Source organism: Vitis riparia, chromosome 19 (assembly GCF_004353265.1).
Source record: "Vitis riparia cultivar Riparia Gloire de Montpellier isolate 1030 chromosome 19, EGFV_Vit.rip_1.0, whole genome shotgun sequence".
Lineage (NCBI taxonomy): Eukaryota > Viridiplantae > Streptophyta > Magnoliopsida > Vitales > Vitaceae > Vitis > Vitis riparia.
In genome coordinates this window covers 13,369,367-13,394,784 of record NC_048449.1, presented here as the reverse complement: position 1 = coordinate 13,394,784, position 25,418 = coordinate 13,369,367, and the positions used below count along the sequence as shown (strand labels likewise).

Sequence of the window (25,418 nt, the reverse complement as noted above, 5' to 3'; positions counted from 1 at the left end):
TCAAAAAAGAAAAAAAAAATCCAACTAAAAGATAGGTGGGGAATGGGTGAAATATACTTGTTAAGCTTCTAAAACAACAAGCATCTACACAAAAAATACCTTTAGAGTCGTCAATGTTGAAAGTTCCCTAGTGACTACACTAATTCTTGGGTTGTCATTCTTTAATTCATTTCTTTTATCAAAACTTGGAAATATATTTAATAGTTAAGTTTTAAAAAGAGAAATTAAACTAGATCATTCATTGAAACTCTAAACTCCTTAACCAAAAATAAAAATAAAATTAATTAACAGTTGTATAGTTGTTAGGTTGCCTCCACAAGGAACTTTAAATTGGTAGCAACTGAGGTAATAGCTTTAGGAGTGTGAATGTCAGCTAAAAGATTAGAAAATTGATTTTATAAATAAAAAAGACATACACACACAAAGTTTAAAAGATAGAAAATTAAAGGAAAGAAAACCTCAAACCTAGAGATTCACTAGGATCACCACTTTCAGATACAACTCACCAACAAGGCTTTGAACTTATGCTTTCAGATTTAGGGTCAAAGCAAGGATTTATACCAAAAAGGTTTCTTGCTTCAAATGAACAAGAACCACCTTAATAAGGTTCCTCTCTCTCTAATTGCTCTTTATATATATATCCTTACAACCAAATGATTTAGATAAGATTCTTTTCATGTAAATAGGCCTATACTTAGTTGAAAGAATCATTAAAACAATGCCCAAGTATACTTCCAAGGTTGCTTGACTTACAACACTCACAACCAATGCAACATAGACTTTTCTCCCCATGGTTACTTATTTTAGTCATTATAACTACTGATAGAGATCATATTGTTTGTAACTAATGCACAAATAAACCAATAGACAACTAAACTAAGATATGGGAGACTTGAGCTCCTCTCACCCCTTAGAGTGTTAAAGGTTATCTAAGCATGTTAAAAATTAAGTAAAGAACTAAAAATGCAAATCTCTAAGTTGAAATTGAAAAACTAAAATGTAAGATTAATTAAAAAGACTAGAAAATTCATTCAACTAGAAATCAGGGAAAGTTTATAATGAAAAGAAAATATTACAATGGAAATAAGGTTTATCTCACCTTTCTCTCCCAATTTAATCTATATGTTGGTCTAATTGCTTCGATGACTATTATTCATTAACTTGCATCTTATTGGTGCTTGCCAATGAGAGTTGTTGGTAAAAATCACATTGGTATTTGTATACCCTTACCCTAAAGGCAACATTTTCTTGAGTGAGTTAGTCGCTCTTTTAGTGAGCTCCTCTATCTATTGAAGGGTTTGCTCTCACTCATTGCTCCACTTCATTTCTATCATGATTGCCTTTTCCTACCAAGTTTCTATTGCATAGTGTTCCATTGCCCAATTGTGGCTATAGATCTAAAAAATGTCTTCAAGGCTTTTAATGCATTCCCATATGAAGAAGCTAAAACTCTTCATAAATAATTGAAAATTTTTATTCCACCAATTTTTGGATACAAAGGAAGGTTTCTTGATACAAAAAAATAGGTTTCTGCATTCAAAAAAAGCTTTTTCAAAGGAAGGAGGAGCTTTTTATTCTTTGTTGTTTATGATTTCCTTTTATAGGTCTTTTTCCCTTGTAGGTTCAGGTTATTCTTATAAAGGGACAAGCTTTTTGTAGGTTTTTATGCAGGCTTTTCAACCTTATCATGCATGGAACCAAGTTTAGTTGACTTCATTTCTTCAACGTTAGGTCTTCAATTTGGGTAGACCTCAAGGAGTACTCAAATGAAGGTCCTTGCCTGGGAGTGGGGTGTTTTTTAGTAGCTTTACTGTGATTTTTTGGTGAGCTGAATTTTTGTATCTTCACCATAGATGACACCATTTTTCCAATTCTTAGTTCACTTTCTTACTTTAATGGATGCTTAGGACCTTACAATCATAAGGAACCTAAAGTGGCCACTTTTAAACTTCCCCTTTAATGGAGCAATTAGGGTTTCCCCGCATGGAGGCATGGGCCTTAGTATGGGTGCATGAGTATGGTTTAATTCAAAATTTAGTTCTCATTAATGTGCTTAGGCGAGAAATTGATCATTTAACACTTGTGTAAGCTTTCCAGTTACTTATTCTTTGGCTAACATGTGGTCTTCTCCTGTGGAGTAACCACACATTCACTTTTTTATTATATCAAATAAACATAGCTAGAGGATTTTATTTCTTATGATCTACTATATCTCAAAAAAACATGTACCAAAGCAATAGTTTTAAGTCACCTATTTCACTTTCAACTAATTACTTGATTAATTACTTTATTTACTTTTTTTATTTGACAATGGCTTTGGCATTCATAGGAAAAAATAATGATATAAAACACTAATTTATGGCTTTTGAATTTCTCTTAATTTCCATTATATATGTTTTTTTAAATTACAATTGTAGTCATATTAACCTAAAGAAATTCCTACAATGAAGGAACAATAGAGAAAAACCCTTATAAAATACTCTTGGGACCAAGAAAAATTATGATCTTAGCGAGGTTATTGATTTATAGATAAATGAATATTTATTAATTGATGAAGAGTATTATGTTGTTATTGTACATTATTAGTACATGTATGACTTATAAATTTAAAACTAATACACGTGGTAAAAATTAATACATAGAAACCTAAGAGACTGAAGAAAAAAAATAGTTATTGATTGTAAAAGAAGAAAAGACTCCCCAAAAAATATGTGGCATCAAAACTTAATATTGCAAAAGATAAAGCTATTTCAAATATGTGACAATTCTAAAAGAAGTGAATTTAGAAAAATAAAAGTTATAAAAAAAATTACTTAATACTATATATGAAGTTCTATTGCTATACTATGAATTTTTGTTTATACTTCATCAATTATTAGTTTGTATTTCTTAAGCCCTTAAATATTTTTGAAAATATTTTTATCTTATGTATTTGGTGAGATTACTAATTTAGTACATTGGCTTGAGTTAAGACTAAAAGATTTTGTTTTATAAGTAAGATTATTAATTTATCAAACATTCATTTATTGAGCTTTTACTATATGGACCATTATTTTGTATTAGTATAGCTTACAAAGTTTCATTGGAAGGGGTTTTATGAGTATTGGGAAGAACATGACAAATTTTCTTTTTATTATATTCATTATAATAACTATTATATTATTATGTCTTTTCCTTTAAGTCTTGCAGTCAAATTAGACGAATCATAATTTTCCTTCTCTTTTCTTGACATTTTTATTCTTAAGGTGTTCCTATGAAATTAAACCATTTTCTTAGTCAACCTAATAGAGGAGGCATGGAGAATCAAGTTGGTAGCTATGAACTATCCACACAAATGTGTTGTTGGACTCGATTGTTCAAAGGTAAGCATTTTTAGTTTGTCAAATTCTACTATATATAACAATACAACTCATAATTACTCAAAAACTCAAGTATATAGGTACAAAAAATGAATTTATATATATATATATATATATATATATATATTTAAAAAAAACTAATTAAATTGCAAAGAGTGGAAACAACCAAGCCTGAAAATGAGAGATTTAGTATGTAAACTCATTAGGTTCAATTGAAAGATTTAGCTTGCAAACTTATTCAAAAATTAATTTTATTAAATAATTTTCCTAACTTTGAAAACCATGATCCCTATTTTGGTAAAAATCTTTGAACTCCACAATCAAATTGGAAGATTATTAACCAAGGAGAATACAATAGGAATTAAGATATCTAATAAGCATATAGTAAATCTAAACCTAAATAGCAAGCTTTAAAAAATTATAATTGCTAAAAACTAAAGTAGAAGTATTTAACAACTGCCACAAACTAAATTGAAAACATGCAAAAGGACTAGAATTGGAATTGCAAAAAGACAAACAACTCTTACAGATTCTCACAAAATCTAAATATGAACCTCCTCCCACAAAAGGAATCTTAACTAAACTTTCATCCCATGAGGAATCTTAACTGATAAGTATGCGATTTACTCTCAAGTTCTTAGTTGATGAAGTCCTACTAAGATTATCTTATGAAATAGAAACTCCATTGTCTCCCACTCATGCATAGTAGGCAAAATAACGTCATGCATTTCTCTCAACTATATCATTATCATCCATGTTTATATTAACTAATGGATCGTACAACTTTTGAACACATTAATAAGAAAGGTGTAAGGGTATTAAACTAAATTTCATCTTAACCAGTGTAATTCATCCCTAAAAGGTGTCTTGTTATATCTTAAACACATTTATTCACATTGAGTTAAACATGGTCAATCCCCCTAGAAAAATATTTCAAACTACACCAACTTGTAACTTATGACTGAAAATCACAAGGGCATAAAAGTTATACTATATAATGACCTATAAGATTAACGCATAGGATGAGGAAGTAGCATATCCTTCTATCCTTACCAGAAGTGTGTCAAGATTAAGGTTCAAGTTATTGGGTGGAAGACTCAGGGTTTACAAGAGTTCCTGGGACTTTATTCTTCATCTTCTTTGTGTGGAATCGATTCAAGAATATTTGAATCTCAGGTACATTTTTCATTAGCATATTCTAAATCCATATAAAGTTTTAAAAAAATGCAATTTTTCTACTATGTATAGGATTTAGAACAACCTAGGATAGTTTTGTATGTTTCTAACTTGATCTAAGCTTGGAAAATAGAGAGATATGGGATTTTCCCATCACTAGGTGGCTCTAAGCTAAAAAAAAAGGTTCATGATTGAGTCTAGCACACTTTTTAGGTGTGCAATATGTGTTTCCTTTCTACTTAGGCATTATTGTCTCCATGAGTTCCCAAAAAGGTTCTATTGCACCAAAAACACCTCAAAGCCTATAGAATGCTCACAGAATGCATCAAACATAATATTCTAAGGTATTATCAACAAAACAAAACATTAACCTAATTTTTTAGTGCCTCAAAACACTAAAGTAGGCTCTTTAGAACCATTAAAGTGTTAAGTTTTCACCACTTGGTCCTTACCTTAATAGCATGTGCTTGGAAATAACATTGAAGTTTTAGTGTGGCAGTCTAAAAGGTAAGCATTGACTTTTCAATATTTATATATACTCTCAAGTTTCCACACCTAAGAGCGTTTTTTAGACATAGTACATTGGTTGCTCCTCTTTTCCTTCTTTTTGAGCCAATATTCCACTTATAGTTGCTGATGAGACCTTATAAGACCTTCTTATCCCAAGGTTTATCCAAAATGAGGGATAGCATCATGTAATGCTTTAGTCATTCGTAGGCTTATTTGCACCTTTTTGGTTCATTTAGTCTATTTTCCATTCTTGCTGAAGTCGAAGAAAGGATAACATTTATTCGTTGTCTAATATATGAATCTATTTCAAGCACCAATCTTGTTAGTGACCTCTTGGACTTCTCTAACTGTTTTAGTCATTGGTATCTCCAAAGTTGATTTTATTCATTCTGGGTTAACTTCTATTCATTTGTATGTAACCAAGTACTTAAGGAACTTTCCACACCCTACATTAAAGGTGTACTTCACTGATTTAGTTTCATTTAGTACTTTCAAAGATTTTGAAATGTTCTTAAGAGGTCAATCAAGTACTCGTTCCTTTTCTCATATGTTATCAACATGTTATTAATGTGGACTTGCATGTTGACCAAACATTTGTGGGTAGCCTTGATTTTTTTAGGCCAAAGAGCATGGTCTGATAGCAATATGTTACTAATCCAAGAATAAAAGCTATTTTTCTTCGTTGCTTGCTTATTTGGTTCTATTTGGAATATGCATCCATGAACGTAATCAACTCATGATCAAAGGTGGCATCAACAAACTAATCTATTCGAGGTGAGGGATAGCTATCCTTAAGGAAAGCCTTATTTAAATTGGTATAGTTTAGGCATACTTTCCACTTTCCCGTCTTCTTAGGTATGATGCTTTTTATTTACTAACCAACTAAGACAAATTACCTCTCTTATAAATCTATCATCTAAGAAATTGGATACCTTTTCTTTCACAATCTAGTGTCTTTAAGGAGCTGACCACCTAGGTTTAGGTTGAGTCAGTGATATGCAACTTAGGGGTTGATACGCACCATCTCCTGCTGTTTCCAAGTGAAGATGAGTTTTTTTTCTAGTAGCCATATTAAGCCACCATTTTTTACATGGGCCAAGAGGAACTTCCTAGGTTTGGGGGCTCTAAAGTAATGACTCCCTAGGTTCTCTAACTGCCTTTTAGGATCACCTATTAATTGTTATTTGATTTATGATTTAAGAACTTCCTATGTGTCCTGATTGATGCACTTCTTAATCACTTTGAGGGCTATGGTGTAGCACTCATGCTGCCACCTAGTCCTAATATATTTCCCATATTTCTTGTAGTGTAATGAATTTAATGGTGCAATGGTAGGTGAAGAGTATGCCTTTTAGGTTGTATATCCAAGGTCATCCCATAATGGTATTATAGGGAAAATGATATCCATAACAAAGAATAATGTCATTATATGGCAACAACCAACTAGAACCATTAGAGTGGCTTCCTTAGTTAAGTCACGCAGGACTTTATCTAGTCCCACCAATGACCCTAGACTCGACACTAGTTTTCCTTTATCCACATTCATTTGTTTGTATATGGGCTAATATATTTAGTAAGTTAACTAAACTTCTTAGGTCAACTAAGAATAAGTGCATGTCTTAGTCAATAATCCTTAAACTAATAACCAATAAATCTTGTGCAGGGTTTAGAGTCCTCTCAAGTCTTTGTTAAAGATGCATATGGCATATAGGCAAGTGGTAGTTGCTTCATAGAAGGTTGTGTGGACTTTTACTTCAATGACCATATGATTTTGAAATATCTTGATACCCTACCTAGTTACACAAATCTAGTGAATGATCCCTCATGGATGGAAGCTATAACCACCTTGGGTTGGTCAAGGCTTTTCTTCTGTCTTGTTAAGTGCATGTACTAGAAGGCAAACATCACCTCTAAGGTTTCCATATCAAGAATAAACTATAACGAAAGTTGATAAAGCCAATAGAAAGTTAGTCCTTGGAGGCTGGAGAGGAAGATCTTACATAAAAGTTTATCATTTCCCTTTTCTAGGATCATCATGTGCTAGAAATGCATGAGTAGTCTAGGGGCTCTTCAGTTCCATTGAAAGAAATTGAATTTAGAAGGGAAAATCCTCATGTGGCAACCTCCTCCTGAAGGGCCCTAAGCTTAATCTCCTTATTCACCAAGGTTATACATCTAATGGTAGCCATGGTGGCAAGAAGCCCCTAGGGAATTGAGGCCTTTGGTAAGGTGGTCTGTTTGGTTAGTCTGATTAATCTATATGTTGATCTAATTGCTTTGATAACTATTATTCATTAACTTGAATCTTATTGGTGTCGACCAATGAGAGGTGTTGATCGAGATCACATTGGTACTCTTATACCCTTACCCTAAAGGGAACATTCTCTTGAGTGAGTCAGTTGCTTCTTTTAGTAAGCTCCTCCATCTATTGAAGGGTTTGCTCTCAGTTCTTGCTCCACCTCATATCTATCATGATTACCTTTTCCTACTAAGAGTCCATTGCATGAGGTTCTTCTATTGCCCAATTGCCACTATGGGTTTCAACATGGGTTCAAGGCTTTTAATGCATTCCCATAGCTGACGCCATTTTTCCAACTCCCAGTTCACATTCTTACTTCAATTGATCGTTAGGACCTTACAATCATAAGGAACCTAAAGTCAGCACTCTAGGTTCCTTATGGTCGTAGAGCTTTCGAATATCAAGTTAGTAAGAAGGATGAGCAAACTACTAGATAAATAAGCATCAACTCAAAGGTTAACTTTCTTGATTTTTGGAATACTTACCTAGCATAGAGGACGTGGCCACTTTTAAACGTCAAAGCAATTAAGGTTTCCCCACATGGAGGCATGGGCCTTGGCACGAGTGCATGAGTATGGTTTAATTCAGCATTTATTTCTCATTAGTGTGCTTAGGCGAGAGATTGATCATTCAACACTTGTGCAAGCTTTCTAGTTACTTTTTATTTGACTAATGTGTGGTCTTCTCTTATAGAGCAACCACACACTCACTTTTTTATTCTATCAAATAAACATAACTAGAGGATTTTATTTCTTACGATCTACAATACCTCAAACAAACATGTAACAAAGCAGTAATTTTAAGTCACCTATTTCACTTTTAACTAATTATTTTATTTACTCTTTTTATTTGACAATGGTTTTAGCATTCATAGAAAAACAAATGATATAAAGCACTAATTTTCAAATTTCTCTTAATTTCCATTATATATGTTTTTTAAGTACAACTATTACTTAGTAATATTAATCTAAAGAAATTCCTACAATGAAGGAAGTATATAGAGTAAAACTCTTATAAAATAATATTATTGGGACCAAAAAAACTTATTATCTTAGATTTATTGATAAATGAATAATTTATCAATAAATGAACATTTATTAATTTACAAAGAATATTATGTTGTTAGTATACGGTATTGGTACATGTATGACTTATAAATTTAAAAATAATACATGTGGTAAAAAGTTAATACATAGAAACCTAAGAGACTAAAAAAAAGAAAAGAAAAAGATAGTTATTGATCATAAAAGATAGAAAGCCTCCTAACAAAAATAGGTATGACATCAAAACTTAATGTTGTAAAAGATAAAGATATTTTAAATATGTGATGATTCCAAAACAAGTGAATTTAGAAAAATAAAAGTTATAAAAAGTTACCTAATATTGTATTATGAATTTCCTTTATATATATATAATTTAGTACACTGGCCTGAGTTAAGACCAAAAGGTTTTGTTATTAATTTATCAAACATTCATTTATTGAGCTTTTACTATACAAACTATTATTTTGTGTTAGTAGAGCTTACAAAGTTTCATTGAAAGGGGCTTTATGAGTTTTGGAAAGATCATGAAAAAATTTATTTTTATTATATTCATTATAATAACTATTATATTCACTTCTCTTGATATTTTTGTCCTTAAGGTGTTCCTATTAAATTAAACCATCGTCTTAGTCAACCTAATAGAGGAGGCATGGAGAATCAAGTTGGTAGTTGTGACCTATCCACACAAATGTGCTATTGGACTCAATTTTTCAAAGGTAAGCACTTCATTTTTTTAGTTTGTCAAATTCTACTAAATGTAACAATATAACTCATAATTACTCAAAAATATAGGTATATAGGTAAACAAAATAAATTATATATATATATAGAAAACCTAATTAAATTGAAAAGAGTAGAAACGACCAAGGTTGAAAATGAGAGATTTAGTATGTAAACTTATTAGGTTCAATTGAAAGATTTAGCATGCAAACTTATTCAAGAATTAATTTTATTAAATACTTTCCCTAATTTTCAAAACCCTTATCCCTATTTTGGTAAAAAGCTTTGAACTCCATAATCAAGTAGAAAGATTATTAACCAAGGAGAATACAACAAGAATCAAGATATCTAATAAGCATCTAGTAAATCTAAACCTAAATAGCAAGCTTTAAAAAATTATAATTGCTAAACACTAAAGTAGAAATATTTAACAACTACCATAAACTAAATTGAAAACATGGGAAATGACTAGAATTGGAATTGGAAAACATGAACAACTCTTATAGATTCTCACCAAATTTGAATGTGAATCTCCTCTCAGTAGAGGAATCTTAACTGATAAGTATGAAATTTACTCTCAAGCTCTTAGTTGATGAAGTCCTACTGAGAGTATCTCATGAAATAGAAACTCCATTATCTCCCACTCATGCATAGTAGGCAAAACAATGTCATGCATCTCTCAACTATATCATTATCATCCATGTTCATATTGACTAATGGATTGTACAACTATGGAACACATTGATAAGAAAGGTGGAGTATTAAAAAAAAAAATTCATCTCAACTAGTATAATTCATCCCAAAAGATGCCTTGTTATAGCTTAAACACATATATTCACATTGAATTAAGCATTGTTAATCCCTTTAGAAAAATATTTCAAAATACACCATACTTATAACTTATGACTGAAAGTTGCAAGAACATAAAAGTTATACTATATAATGACCTATAAGATTAATGCACGTGATAAGGAAGTAGGAATCTATTCATTCATTCTTATTTGATTGCCAAGAAGATATAGTATGAAAATGCATGCTACCATGGAGATCTTCATTATGAGTGTACCTTGGTTCTTCTATATCATACAAATCTTAGTTCGATTGCATCAAGCAAAGAACTCAAGTTTTGCAAATGCTTGCTAAATCAAGCACTACATTAATGCCATTTGGCAATTAACTCCATTGCAAGTAAAGTATGGACTATAGGACTATCTATACTTGGTCTCTTTCACTACTAACATATACGTCATATTGGACACAACAAGGATCAATGACCTAACACACTATCTAAGTGGTTCAGACTCATTATGTTTCAACTTTGCTCATTGTGGAAAGTAATGAAAGTGTATTTCAATAAAGTAAAGCAAATAACATGCCACCATCAAACAAGATTGAGCAATGAATAAATCCTAGGTATAATGGTTAATTGAAATATACAATATGGAATCATAATCTACATGATCCAATGCTCTCAACTTAACTCTTAAGTAATCATGATCTACATATTCCAATATTCTCAACCTGACCCCAATAAACATCTTTACGTATTAGCTTAGTCAATGGAATGATGGGGGTTCATTCTGTAACCATGCAACATGTAGAAATATGTTCCTATGCAACTATATCTCATAGCAACTAATATTTAAGATTGATGTGTTTGGTTCATCTATGATAGTTGGGGCTCTTTGACATAGGCTAAAGCTTCCTTGCTATCACAACAAATAGTAGTATGCTCAAAAGCACATGCAACATTATGAAACATATGTAGGAACATTGTAAACTAGTCACTTTCCTAAACGATAAGTAATGTACTCCTAACTCCAAGGTAGACAATGTCATAAGTGATTATTTTTAACTTCTCCAATATATGCTAACATCATAGAGCATATATAAAATTATAATTATATGTGGATTTGGGTTCATTTAGGATGCTACCCCAATTAGCATTGTTATAGCCAATCAAGTGCAAATTCAATCCTCAATAGCAATTATACACCCTATAGTGCCTTTGAGGTGCGAAAGCATCTAATTCACTACTTTCTTGTAAGCAAGGTTTGGATTTGACTGGAACCTACTAACCTAATTGTGTAACAAATATTAGTTCATGTACATATCATTGGGTACTTTAAGCAACTAACAATGCTAGCATATATAGGAACCTTGAGTGATCTTTTCCTTTCCATCCAAAGTCTTACGACAAATGTTAAAGCTTAAGGTCTTACCTTTATCTATATGTGTGCTAATAGGTTTTCAATTTTACATCTAGAATTTTTTTCAAGAATATTCATTGTATATGATTTTTAAGACAAACCAAAAAGTCTCCTTAATTGATTGCTTAGGTTCATAACTTTGAGCACATAGTTTGCTTTAAGCATGTTGTTCATTTTAAAAGTTGATGACCACCACACTTTAGAGGTAATGACCATCTCATTATCATCCCTAACTAACATGCCATTTGTATAGGAAAAAAAAAAGAATAAAGAATATACCTGTGGACCCTCACCCGATCCACCGGACCGGCGTGACTCGCTATTAAAAGAAAAGAAGGAATGAAAAAGTTGAGTTTTCTAGTTTTGAAAAACCCGCCCCCGATGAGGAACGGTGTTGTATGGAGTCGCCACTTACTTTTTATTTTTATTTTTAAAATGGGGGAAAATTAAGTAAGAACAAAAACCCCTAATGACCCCAGTATGGAAAAAATGGTCTGCGAAAACTAGATTTTGGGTCCGGGGATCAGGTTACCCATTGGAAAGGTACCTTATGCAAGATAGCACCCCTCTAGGCCCGGAACTCGGTCTCTACTAATGAATTGGGTATGTGGGAGCATATGGGTCACAGATGAAACCCTAGGCTAAATAGATGTCATGAATCACACAATCCTAGTTGGTATTTGGCATGCATATGAATTCAACCAACCAAAATAATGGGTGCGTACCTGTGGTCCCTAGCCAAATGCTGCATAAAAGGTCGATAAACACATAAAAAACATTCAAGATTAAGCACCATGAATGCATGTGATTCAACAATCAAAACCAACGATGCGTATCTGTAGTCCCTAGCCATGTGCTACAGCAGAGGGTGAGTCAGTCACGCAACATGTATTCAAAATCAAGCATCCAAGCTTGTGCCAAAAAGGAAGATAGCTGGTTGAAATGAGGTAAGGGACTCCCCAAATGTCATACAATTTGAACTAGACTCATCTAGACCACACCACCCATAACTTCAAAATTACCCATACTAACTGAAATCAAACACTGACTTAAACCTTCAAGATGGCTCACAAGTGCCCTATAGAAAATGGGTTTGAGCCCCAATGGATAAGGGCTCGAAAAATGCCAAAATCAAGGGCTACCTAAAGTCCTCCAGCAGAACAGGTTGAACTAGTTCTCAACTGGCACAACCTATTGAGAAGAATTCCCAAATTTTTCTAAAAAACTCCTAAATGAGTGAGCATTCAAACAAAAGAAACGGTTCTCAATTCCGAGCCTGGATGTGTGAGAACCAAACAAAGCCCGATCAGGTGCTCCTCATGACTGATAGAGTCAGCCAGCCATGGTGCTGAACTGGTTGAACCGGTTTCCAACCGGTTCAGCTGGTTGATAAAAAATCCCAAATTCGGTCAGAAAGTTCCTAAGTGATTAAGGAAGCAAACAAAAGAAACGGTTCTCAATTCCGAGCTCGGATGAGTGAGAACCGGACAAAGAAAGGCAGGTGTTCCTCATGGCTGACAGAGGCAGCCAGCTATTGTGCTGAACTGGTTGAACCGGCTCCCAACCGGTTCAACCGGTTGATAAAAAATCCCAAATTTGGTCAGAAAGTTCCTAAGTGATTAAGGAAGCAAAAAAAAGAAAGGGTTCTCAATTCCGAGCCAGGATGAGTGAGAACCAGACAAAGAAAGGTAGGTGGTCCTCATGGCTGACAGAGGCAGCCAGCTATTGTGCTGAACCGGTTCAGCCAGTTGATAAAAAATCCCAAATTCAGTCAGAAAAATCCTAAACCATTCATAACCAATCAACAACAATCATGTGTGGCCTTTATTATCCACACCCAAGCAATACAATCTTCATATCAAAGGGAAGAAAAGATGATGAGGAAGGAGAAAAACATATGAAGACGAGGAAGATAAACCGTAAGTAAAGAAAATTCAGCATGCTTACCTCAGAATCTCCACCAAATATGATCCGTGTATGCCAATGATGACTCCCAAAACTAAGATGCTGTCATTCTCCTCTTCAAAGAAACCATAGTGCTAAAGCTTCCCCCCACGCTCTCAACTCAGAAGATGCTCCTGACCTTTTTGTTTCTCTCACCAGCAAAATTTCCCCTCTCTAAAAAATGCCCAAAAGGTCCTTTGCTCTCCTATCCTCTCACCTTTTATACTCATACCCCTCTCAGCATTTGAGCCTCCTGGGTTCCTTCCCCTTCAGCACCGAAATCCCCTCCATCAACATGGGAAGCACACCCCCATTATTTCTCTTGCACTTACGAGGCCAGCTCACTCCCTTCAGTTTTCAGCTTGCTTCACCACCAAGAATCCATATGGATTCGTGGTGGGCTGCAAGAAACCCAAGCCAGGGCCCAAAATTGGCCCACAACATTCCCCAAAACCGATCTGGAGCTTTTAGGCCTGAGCCATGTAGGATTTGGGTCCCAAAATTACCAAAATCAGTGTTTTACACCAGCTGACTCGATGAACCGGCTGAACTGGCTGAACCAGATGCCAACCGGTCGAACCCGTTCCAAAAAATATTGAAAATTTGATAGAATGTTCCTGGAAGAGTGAGGAATGCATGAAAAAAAGCGGTACGCAATTCCGAGTTCGGAAAAGGGAGATATGATCAAAATAATTACCAAAAATTAGTGTTCTACACCGGCTGACTCGATGAACCGGCTGAACCGGATGAACCGGATACCAACCGGTCGAACCGGTTGCAAAAAATATTGAAAATTTGATAGAATTTTCGTGGAAGAGTGAGGAATCCATGAAAAAAAATAGTGTGCAATTCTGAGTTTTAGTGAGGGAGCCATGATCAAAACAAGCCCGAGTACTCCGAACCTCAACATGCCCCTATAAACTTCAACTAAGCTAAAACATCGGGATGACCCCACTTCCTTCCTATAAGGTGATGTGAACAACTAGGAAAATGGTCACAATGACCCTCCAAAATGAACCACATACGCACCACAATGGACCACAGACAAGCCCACACGAGGCTCGGACACCGACTAAGCCCAAAAGGGGCCCTAGTGGTGCCATATGAGAACGATGGGTGCAGGTGATGCCCAAAGGATAAATGCCAGTTTCAAGGGACAAAATTGAGGGTCTACAATACCCTTACTCCATTTAACAAACATGCAATAGTGTTCTTGGACCATCATAAACCCATTAGTGTAAATATACCATTGTTTATATGATTATTTTGGGCTATAAATGGACCTTTGTAGTTGTTAACTTTACTCTTCCATTTAGTTTCCATAAAACAAGTCAATTGATCTATATAGATCTTCTCATTCATTTCTCTATTAAGAAAAGTGATTTGAATGTTTATTTGATATAATTCCAAATCCAAAGGTGTGATAATGGTTTGAATAAGGAGAGTTGAGGCAAACCTCATTACTCATAATAAGTTTATTATTATTATTATTATTATTATTATTATTATTTTACTTTACACTCTCATATTGGTTGTATCTTTTTTTCTATATTTGCCTTTTGTATAATCACTTGTGCAACCTTCTGTACTTACCAAAATGCTCTTATGCACACATATGAATAAAGAACCCAACTATCTCTCAAATAATGTGTCACTAAGAATATGAGTTCAAGTGGAAACCATTGGGATGCATAGAAAAGTACTAGCTCCCTCAAAATCCAATTTTAAAGTTGACTCAACATCTAACTATAGAGAGTTAACTACAGTTTAATATCCTATGATATTAGATTGAAATAGAAAACTTGAGTCTATGACCTGCTAACAATTGCATGCAAGCTTCCCATGAATTGGTATCCATAATTTAATGAGATGAATGTTATCAACCTCTCAAGACTACCTTTATAATCCTTTAATCTTAAATCCTCCTATTATTTGATTAACTACCATACTATATCTATCTAAGAGCATATGTCAAATTGTACTTAAGGAATTATTGATAGGTTGGCCATAGTTTTTAAGGTCACATGTCCTTAGGATCACCCAAGAGAACACAATGTCTCAAACCCCTAAGATATCATGGTGCCTATTTTGATAATACCTGTTGTCTCAATCAATAGTAACCCAATCAATAGAGAATATGTGATCACTTTAAGGTCTCACTCATAGGTCAAAGTCATTGAAGACCTTAGCACTAGATCAATATTCGCTCAAAGTTGAGAGCTCATGCAACAAAGTTGTTTGGTGAAGTCATGACTACCTAAGGACCAATGTCTGACTCACCGTAGGTCCTATATAATGTGTATTCTGTTGGGATTAAGCACTCGGAAGCATGACATGATGTAACATATAGAGATTCATTTATAAATTTATGTATTTATTTTTCTTGGTTTCTTATTATTATCCCACTTGCATTAATTGGTTATTTGAGCATACACACCCTACATCACTTGCACTATACATGACTTGGGTGCATTAAGAGTTGCATAGAAGATCCAAAGTTATGGGTTCCTTGCAAAGTGACAAGTTGTCCAAAGTTGGTTCATGGATTTAGGTTATCCATTAGTGCACTACCTCTTAATAAGAGGGATGACTTCTTTTGACCGTCAGAATGGTTTTCTCATGGTGAGTGCACTAGTGCATATGATTTGCACTGGACTCAACCTATAGTGAATCATGATGTAAGGCTATCACTTATCATGATTCATCATGTTGCTATACTGCAAGGACTCTCAACCTTGAGAAGATATTAAGTCCGTGTCAAAGTCAACATGAGGTTTTGACTTATGAGTGAGACTCTAAAGTGGCCATATATCCTTGTGAATTAGATCACTGTTGATGGAGGCTAGTGGCAACAAGTATTTTCAATAGAGGCACTATGATATCTTATAGATTGAGAAAATATGTCATATTGGGTGATCCAAAGGACATGTGATCTAGAAGACTATGGCCATAACATTTCCTTTAGTGGAAATTTAACATATACTCCTTCGAGTTAGAGTATGTCAATTGATCACATAATAAGTGGGATCTATAACTTAAGTATTAGAGAAGTAATCTTGATAGGTGATAACACTACATTATTATATTATAGACACTAGTTCATAGAGACTTTGCATGCAGTGGATAGTAGGTCATAGATCTAAGCTTCATCTCATTATTATTTATATAGGGTAATGGATTTCTATTAATTCTTTTTAGTGGAATGTTAAATCAACTCCAAAATTGGATTATGAGGGAGTCGGTACTCCTATGGGTCCAAGTGGTCCTCACTCTGAGCTCATATACCATTATGGCAGGGTTTTAAGAGGGTTGGATTAGCTCTAAGTTCACTATTGTGTATAAGGGTATTTTGGTAATTATGAAAGGTTACACAGGGGATAGTGAACAAGGTCTTTGGTTTGGGCTAATTGATTAATTAGATGACCCTATTTGGTTAATTAATCAACTAGGACCAATTTTGAGCTAGATTAAGTGACCTAAGCCTTAGTGGGCTCAAATCACTTATGTCTAGTAAAAGACCCTTATAAATACCCCTTAAGGATTGGGGTTTCCATTACTTTTTGAGATCAATCATCTTCTACCTCTAGAAAAATAAAGTGAGCCTAGGATTCCACCCTTTCAAAGCCCACACTATGGAGTGGCAAGATTGTGGATCGAGTCATTGAGTGGAAGATCTTAGGTGTATGAGACCTTTGGACTGTTTAAGCTTCATCTAAACTAAGCAAAATTGATTTGAGAACTATCCAAATCAAAGATAAAGTTTTCTAATGACCTTTTTTCTAGGTCCTAGAATATTAAAAAAATGATTTTTGCTCACGTTGCATAAGATCTAGAGGCCCAGGGTATTTTGCATGCACCTATATACAATCTAAGGTTATGGGAACGAAAAAGATCCAGGTTTCCCAACATAACCAAACACACTAGTTGTTCATCATGGAAAACCCATCCTAATGACCAAGGTAATTCATCCCTCTAATTAGGAGGTAGTGTACTATAGCCCTAGATGGATTGCCTAACTTCATGATTGGGATCTTCTATGCAACTCCTAATTCACCCATGTACAATGGAAGTGATGTAGGTTTGAATGCTCAATATACATAATTCATAAATAGGATAGGGAATAGAAAATTGAAGTCATAATATAAGTATTAATGAACTCCATTTATGGTTACATCATATCATACTTTTAAAGACTCTATTCAAACATCATGATCTTATGAAGCAAACATGAAAGATTCACCCTAATGTCCATAATGACAATGATGGGATAGTTCCAAGTTTTCTACACAAACATCTAAACCTAGTGAATAGTATGTAATAGTAAAATCCCAATTGGTGGCATAATCTAGTAGGTGGTAGGTTACTACTTAAAGTTATAGTCTTGAAAATTGTGCAGTCACTCATATCCTTAGCAAGATCTTCAACATCTATAACAACTCACTCCAATCATATAGATATTGTTTACTTTGAGCTCAAAGGGTTCTCATAGATTTAAAACACATTTGCACGGTTAAGAAGAATCCATACATATATAATACTAAGAACTTTTTCCCCTATCCGATGTGGGATATCACAACCACTCCCATAGAGACATAATGTACTCATTGTGTCCTACAGGATTGCAAGACCAAACAAACAAATACCCCTTATGAGGCTAAATAAACTCCCACACCGGGGTTGAGAATCTACTCTAGTATCATTTTTAACGACCCACTCCCAACTGTGTAAATATATTCTATCCACTTTGGGTTTAAAGAGCCCTCATAATGTTAAAATGTGTCTAAATAATTAAGAGAAGCTCATACATATATAATGTCAAGAACTTTTCCCCATATTCGATGTGGGATATCACAATATTTCCCTTTGGTTTAATTGCCTCGAATAAATTAAGACTTCAATGCTCATCTACTCGAAATATCATCCTATAAGAAACTAACTTCATATGACTTAACTTCAATTATACTCCCATGAGTTGTACACTAAGCATCCCACAACCTTTGATTTATTAGAATATCCAATGAAAATATACTTGTTTCCTTTATAGCACAATATTTATGAGAATTTACATGAATTGAACCTACTAAGCCCTAGGATCACAAGTGAGTTAACTTTAACTTCTTACTTCTTTTTTTCACAACTATATGGGTTTGAAGTAATTAATTTTAAGGGCACTCTATTCAAGTTTTAAGTTGCAATCAAAATAGTAACCCTTCCTCCCTCCCTCCCCCCCTTTCCTCCCCAAGGATATTAGAAAGTTGGCTTTTGTCATTTTAAGTGAGAACCATATCCAAAAGTTTATGGTTACTTTTTTCAATTCAACCATTTTACTATGGAGTCCTTGAAGATATTGATTGTCTTTGGATTAACTTTTCATCATAGAGATTTTTAAAAATCTTCAATAGATACTCATGTCCATGATTTATCTTTAATGCTTTGATAGTTTTTTTTCCCAATTTTCTACAATATTCATATAACATCCATGCTTGGCTCTCATGTTCATTAGGCCCTCTACTTTAAAATGCATTGGCTAAAAGAACAATATACCTTTGGGGCTTTCTTAAGAGGCTTCCTTATTAATTTTCCTTCTAAATAGTGTTCACAAGGAGTAGGCAACTTTTTGAGAGTTAGCTTAATATATTTTGATGTTTTTTCCCTTGAACTTATTCTAGAAAAAAAATTGATATTATTATATAGTAATACGTCCTATAAATATTATAAAATATTAAATGGAGTTTAATTAGGCTTAGATTGTTGAAGCATTGGTCTAAACTAAACCCAAAATTAAGGTTAACCCAAATTAATTTTTGGTTAAGAAACTCAACCAAATCCTAACTTGAGTAATAAAATGTTTTCTCAACTTCACTGAGATTCGAGTTAGGTTAAACCAATTTTCCAAATTGCACCTAGTAGAGAAATGCCAATTTGTTGAATTCGAATTTTTATTTTGATTAGTCCTCACAACTTTAATTTGTCTTCACAAAATTGTCTTCATTTTTTTTCCTTTAAGTTCAAGTAATTGATTTAATATCAGCTCTATGATCAAATTCCAATGGATAATACTCTACTACTCAAAGAATTATGCAGGATACACAATTTGCATTGTTTTGATAGATTTTATGAATATCTTGTCACCTAATGCTCCTAGTTAATTAAAAAGAAGTCAAGTGATTAAGTTTGTACCAAATTCATTAGGCTTCTTGATTCTAGCCTTTAAATTCAAGCGTATGGTTTAAGGGAAATATATGAAACCTATTGAATCTTGTTAGAGCTTGGTAATTCGATTTCTTTTTTTAGTCCAATCCTATTAGGGTTTGATAAGATGCCCTCATCTTAGACATTGGATAAAAAGAAATGTAATGATCAAAAGGCCCTATCTCAAATTCATCTTCATCTGTCAAATCAAATTCTATTGGAAATTCTGAAGGAAAAAATCACCACTCGTTATGCTTAAAGTTGGAGCAGTTATGCATGATGAAAAGTCTAACTAGCAAGTTGCATCTAAAGCAGCGATTGTATTCTCATCATATGACAGAAGGTACATAGTTAAAAGATCACTTAATCGTCTCTAAGGAAATTGTTTCTGATCTAGAGACCATGGAGGTTAAGTATAATGAAGAAGATTTAGGGTTGATTTTATTATGTTCGTTGCCCTCTTTATATACGACTTTTAAGGATACTATTTTGTATAGTCATGACACTCTTACCTTGGAATTGATGCTTTATATTCTAAGGAAAAGATGAAGCAACTTGTTATTGGATCTAAGGCTCATGCAGAGGGTCTTATTGTTTGAGAAAGGATACAAGAGAGGAATTTTGGTGGTAATGCAAGGGACAGATCGAAATCTAGTAATAAAGACAAAACCTGTAGGTACTATAAGAAAAAGGGGCACATCAAATCTGAATGCTATAAGTTGCAGAATAAGAATAAGAAAGTTGCTGCAAATTATAAGGAAAAACAACTAGAAAAATCTGGTGAAGCTAGTGTTGTAGAAGATGATTACAGTGATGGAAAACTCCTCGTTGTTTCTAATGGCGACTCCAAACCTTGCAAGGATTGGATTCTTGATTCAGGTTGCACATTTCATATGTGTCTTAATTGGGACTGGTTTTCAACATATGAAACAATGTCCAAAGGTGTTGTATATATGAGAAATGATGCATATTATAAGATAACTATTATTGGAATGGTCAAAATTAAAATGTTTGATGTGCTTGTCAAGACACTTGGTGATGCGAGACATGTCCTAGATCTAAAGAAGAATCTTATCTCGTTGAGTACTCTTAATTCAAAAAGGTACAAGTAAACTGGTGAGGGTGGAGTCTTGAAGGTTAGCAAAGGTGTTCTTGTTGTGATGAAAGGGTAGAAAAGGTCTACCAAATTATATGTCTTGCAAGGTTCTATAGTTACAAGTGATGCAACTGTTGCTACTCTTTCATTGTCAGATGGTGATGTTACTAGACTTTGGAATATGCATCTTGGGCATGTAAGTGAGACTAGGATGGTTGAACTAAGTAGAAGAGGACTTTTTAATGGTCAAAGTATTAGTAAATTAAAGTTCTACGAGCAATGTTTTTTTGGGAACTAGAGGATAGTCAAATCCACAAAAGGCATTCACAAGACAAAAGGGACACTCGATTATATACATTATGATCTTTAGGGACCATCTAGGATGCCTTTTAAGGGAGGTTCTAGTTATATGTTGACTATCATTGATGATTTTTCCATAAAAGTTTGGGTGTTCTTCTTGAAGCAAAAGAGTGATGTGCTACCTACATTCAAGGACTAGAAGATTATGATTGAGAAGTAGATAGAGAAGCAGGTAAAACATCCCTGCATTGATAATGGCTCCAAATTTTGTTATGATGAATTTAATGCTCTACTCAAGTCCGAAGGAATTGTCAGGCATCATACAATTTGTCATACTCAACAACAAAACGGTGTGGCAAAGCGAATGAATAGGACTTTGGTGGAGAAAGTATGTTGTATGCTCTCCTATGTTGGTTTACCTAAATCTTTTTGGGTTGAAACTACCACTATAAATTGTTTTCTCATTAGTTGCTCTCCTTCAACTGTTATTAACAAAAAGACTCCACAAGAGGTATGGTCTGGTAGTTTTACTAGTTACTCTGATTTGAAGATATTTGGATGTCCTACCTATGCTCATGTTGATAATGGAAAATTGGAACCTAGATCTATAAAATGTGTCTTCCTTGGCTATAAGTCTGATGTTAAAGGGTATAAGCTATAGTGTCCAAAAACAAAGAAAGTCATAGTCAATAGAGATATGTTTTATGAAACTGCTATGCTTCATGACTCATTTTCCATAGATTCTTATGACAAAAAGCAACATAAATCAAACACACAGGTGGAGTTTGAGATTGGGTTAGGATCCATGCCAGATTCTACATCTTAGTCTAGTTCAGGGATAAAGAGTGGTGTTGTTGCTCTCTCACCACCACCACCATCACCATAGTATTCTATTGCTAAAAACAAACCTAGAAGAGATATTAAACCTTCATAGAGGTATATTGAGGCTGATTTGGTTGCTTATGCCTTAAATGTGGTCGAAAGTATTGATTCCAATGCAAAACCTTCTACCTACTCAAAGACGGTTAATTGTGATGTTTCTAGAAGAAGGATGGTTGTCATGCAGGAGGAGATGGGGTCACTTCATAAAAATGGCACATGGTACTTAGTGAGACTAACTAAAGGTAAAAAGGTTATTTGTTGATAATGAGTGTTAAGGAAAGAAGGAATACCAAGACTTGAAGAAGCTAGGTATAAAGCAAGATTAATTGTAAAGGGCTATAGTTAGATTCCAGGTATAGACTTCACTTATGTGTTTTCTCCAATTGTAAAGCATAGTTCAATTCAAGCTTTGCTTGGTATTATGACCATGCAATATTTTGGGCTTGAGCAGTTGGATGTGAAGACAACATTCTTACATGGGGAACTTGAGGAAGACATCTTACATGCAATAGCCTAAGGGTTTTATAGTTTCAAGAAAGGAATACTATGTGTGTTTGTTGAAAAAGTCTCTTTATGGCTTAAAATAGTCACCTAGATAGTGGTATAAGAGGTTTGTTCACGTTCATATTTATCATATGCAGTTAGTGCAGTTAGTAGATACAAGACAAATCCTGGTAAAGAACATTGGAAAGTTGTTCAGTGGATGTTCAAACACTTGTGTGGCTCTATTGATGTTTGTTTGCATTTTGGGAGAACTAGAGATGGAGTTGTTAGGTATGTCGATTCTGATTTTGTAGGTGACCTTGATAAAAGAAGATCTCTTATAGGGTATGTTTTTACTATTGGTGTTTGTGCTATCAGTTGGAAAGCTACTTTGCATACTACAATTGCTTTGTGTACTATTGAGGCTTAGTACATGGCTATTACAGAGGCTTGTAAGGAAGCTATTTAGTTAAAATGACTATTTGGTGAACTTAGTGACAACTTGCAGATTACCACAGTTTTTGTCATAGTTAGAGTGCTATTTTCCTCACAAAAGATCGGATGTTTAATGATAGACAAAGCACATTGATGTACGGTATCATTTTGTGCATGATATCATTGCCTTGTTGTGGGCAAAGTTAGCACCCATGATAATCCTATTGATATGATAACCAAGACACTCTCTATAGCAAAGTTTGAGCATTGTTTGGGCTTGGTCAGTATTCTTTGTTGAGTTGCCCTTTAGGGTTTGTGGAAGAGGTGAAGAGTTTTTGTTGAAGATTGGAGTTTGTTTTTTCATTCCTTACATTAGAATTCGTGTCAAGGTGGAGATTGTTAGAGCTTGGTGACCCGATTTCCTTTTTGGTCCAACCCGAAAAGTTTGCGGTGCGACATATATGGTGAAGAAAAATTATGAATTTTCCTGCTTTATTTATTTTTCTCTCCTATATATGTATATATGCGATGGTATATAGGTTTTCAAGGATATATATAGTAGCCTCTTGATACACTCCCCTTTTCGTACCAATTTTGACATAATGGATTATCTTTCTCCTCTGCCTGTAGTTTTTCCCATCTAGGATTTTTCACATAAATCTGTGTTTTTATTTTTCTTGTTGCCTATTCTCGTTTTTCCATAACAAACCCCAAATTCATGTACATGTGAAGATGAATATCAGATTGGCTATAAGTAATTCAAGGGTGTGAATCTTGAAACTTAATTTATTCAGGCAAACTGGCATCGTATATTTAATTAACTTAATGATAGCCAGCAAACAAAAACTCTACACCAACCAATATGAGTTGGCAACTACTCACAATCACTTTAATTTAGATTAGTGTTTAATTGGTACTTTGTTCAGGATTATATTTTTTTTTTCCTGTTATTCCTGCTTTTGCATCTGAACTGCTTCAATTTTATCCTGCACACAGCTTGCCAAAAGGCGAATGCAATATTCTGGGAACTGGTTGGATGGTTAGGTAAGGGACACAACAAAACTATCACTAAAGCATGCAAAAGTCTTGAATGCAATGCTTTGTTGTCCTTAATATAATTTTAATTGCAGTGCCACCACCCATCAAGCACATCCAAGAAGCAAAAACGATGCATTCTCTGACTCTTCAATTGCTTTACCACCTATGTACTAAAGTTAAAGATTTGGAAGTATCAAGAGCAAAGGAAATATTTAGCCAATCATTCATTACTGGGGCAAAATATGGAATTCCCGAGATTCTGGAAGAGATTATAAAGTCATATCCTTTTGCACTCGGGTATCTGAATGAGGATGTATTCAAATTGGCAGTATTAAATCGTCATGAAAAGATTTTCAACCTCATCTGCGAAACCGGTATGCATAGACAACTTATAATACGAACCAGAGATGATTCAAATAACGATAATATCTTGCATTTGGCTGGAAAATTGGCCCCTCCGCACCGGCTCAGTCTCGTTTCTGGTGCCGCTCTACAAATGCAACGCGAGTTACATTGGTTTAAGGTAATAATTTTTGTTTTGAAGGGGAATTAATTTTCTTATACATATCCACTCTTTTTCTGTATCTTAGAAACTTTTTGATTTTTACACAGGAAATTGAAAAATATGCACCGAGAGCCTTCAGTGAATCTGAGAACAATGACGAAGATAAACCGAAAATGGTATTTATAAAGGAACATAAAAAGTTGATAAAAGAAGGGGAGAAATGGATGAAAGGCACAGCAAAATTTACACATTGGCAGCGGCGCTTATTGCTACTGTAGTGTTTGCAGCAGCAATTACCATCCCGGGTGGCAACCATGATGATACCTTCAAAGTTTTTGCAGTTTCGGATGCTCTTTCCCTCTTCCTATCCATTGCTTCGGTGCTGATATGCCTATCCATTCTCACGACACGATATGCAGAAGATGATTTTCTTTTTGCCCTTCCTAGGAGGTTGATATTTGGCCTTGTTACTCTATTCCTCTCCGTAACATTCATGATGATAGCCTACAGTAGCGCAATCTATCTTCTCTTCGGTGAAAGAAGGCATGGATTCTTATTACCTTGGGTGCATTAGCCTGTTTGCCAGTGACCTTGTACGGAATTTTGAAGTTTCCCCTCCTTGTGGAATTGATTTGTTCCACATACGGCCCAGGCATTTTTGGCAAACATAGTAATCGTCTGAACCGATAGATCAACAATCATGGTGAGAGTATTCGACACAATTATGTACTTTGGGATTTGCATCAAATTCATGACTGAATGTATTGCCTTCACTCTCTCTCTCTCTCTCTCTCTCTGCTCCTGCGGACATTTTCTCCTAGATATTTCATTGTAATTCTAACTTCTGTCAACTATGATGAACAGGCTTAAAGCAAACTTTTTAAACTTGGCAAAATTGACTTTTTGGTACATGGCTAGATTGGTCAAGATGATAGTGATTCCTAGAAGGAAAAGAAAGGTACTAATTGCAAAATCTAACTCTAGTCTACGGCTAAGGTGACTTATCAGGAAGGCCACCGGCCAAGAACACCCCTCTTGGTCGGACTTTTACTTGCTTTTTATTAGTGGGTTAGGGGAAATTTGGTTTTCAAATAATCAAACATTTCATCAAAATTGTATACATTACAAATAAGCCAACAAAATACATGGTGAAATGAATAAATATATGCAAATATGAACATCTAAATTGATAATCGGGCAAGAAGTTATAGACAATGAATGAATAG

General features: G+C 34.3%; 1 protein-coding gene across 1 annotated transcript in view; it reads left to right on the top strand.

Moving 5' to 3' along the window:
• Window positions 1-24,713, top strand: part of LOC117908481 — a 51,738-nt gene extending 27,025 nt beyond the window's left edge. The window contains exon 6 of the mRNA XM_034822086.1: window positions 24,300-24,713. Coding sequence (XP_034677977.1) covers window positions 24,300-24,470 — 171 coding nt within the window. The 3' untranslated portion in view covers window positions 24,471-24,713. The remainder of the gene's footprint in view (window positions 1-24,299) is intronic.
• The last annotated feature ends 705 nt before the right edge of the window (window positions 24,714-25,418 follow it).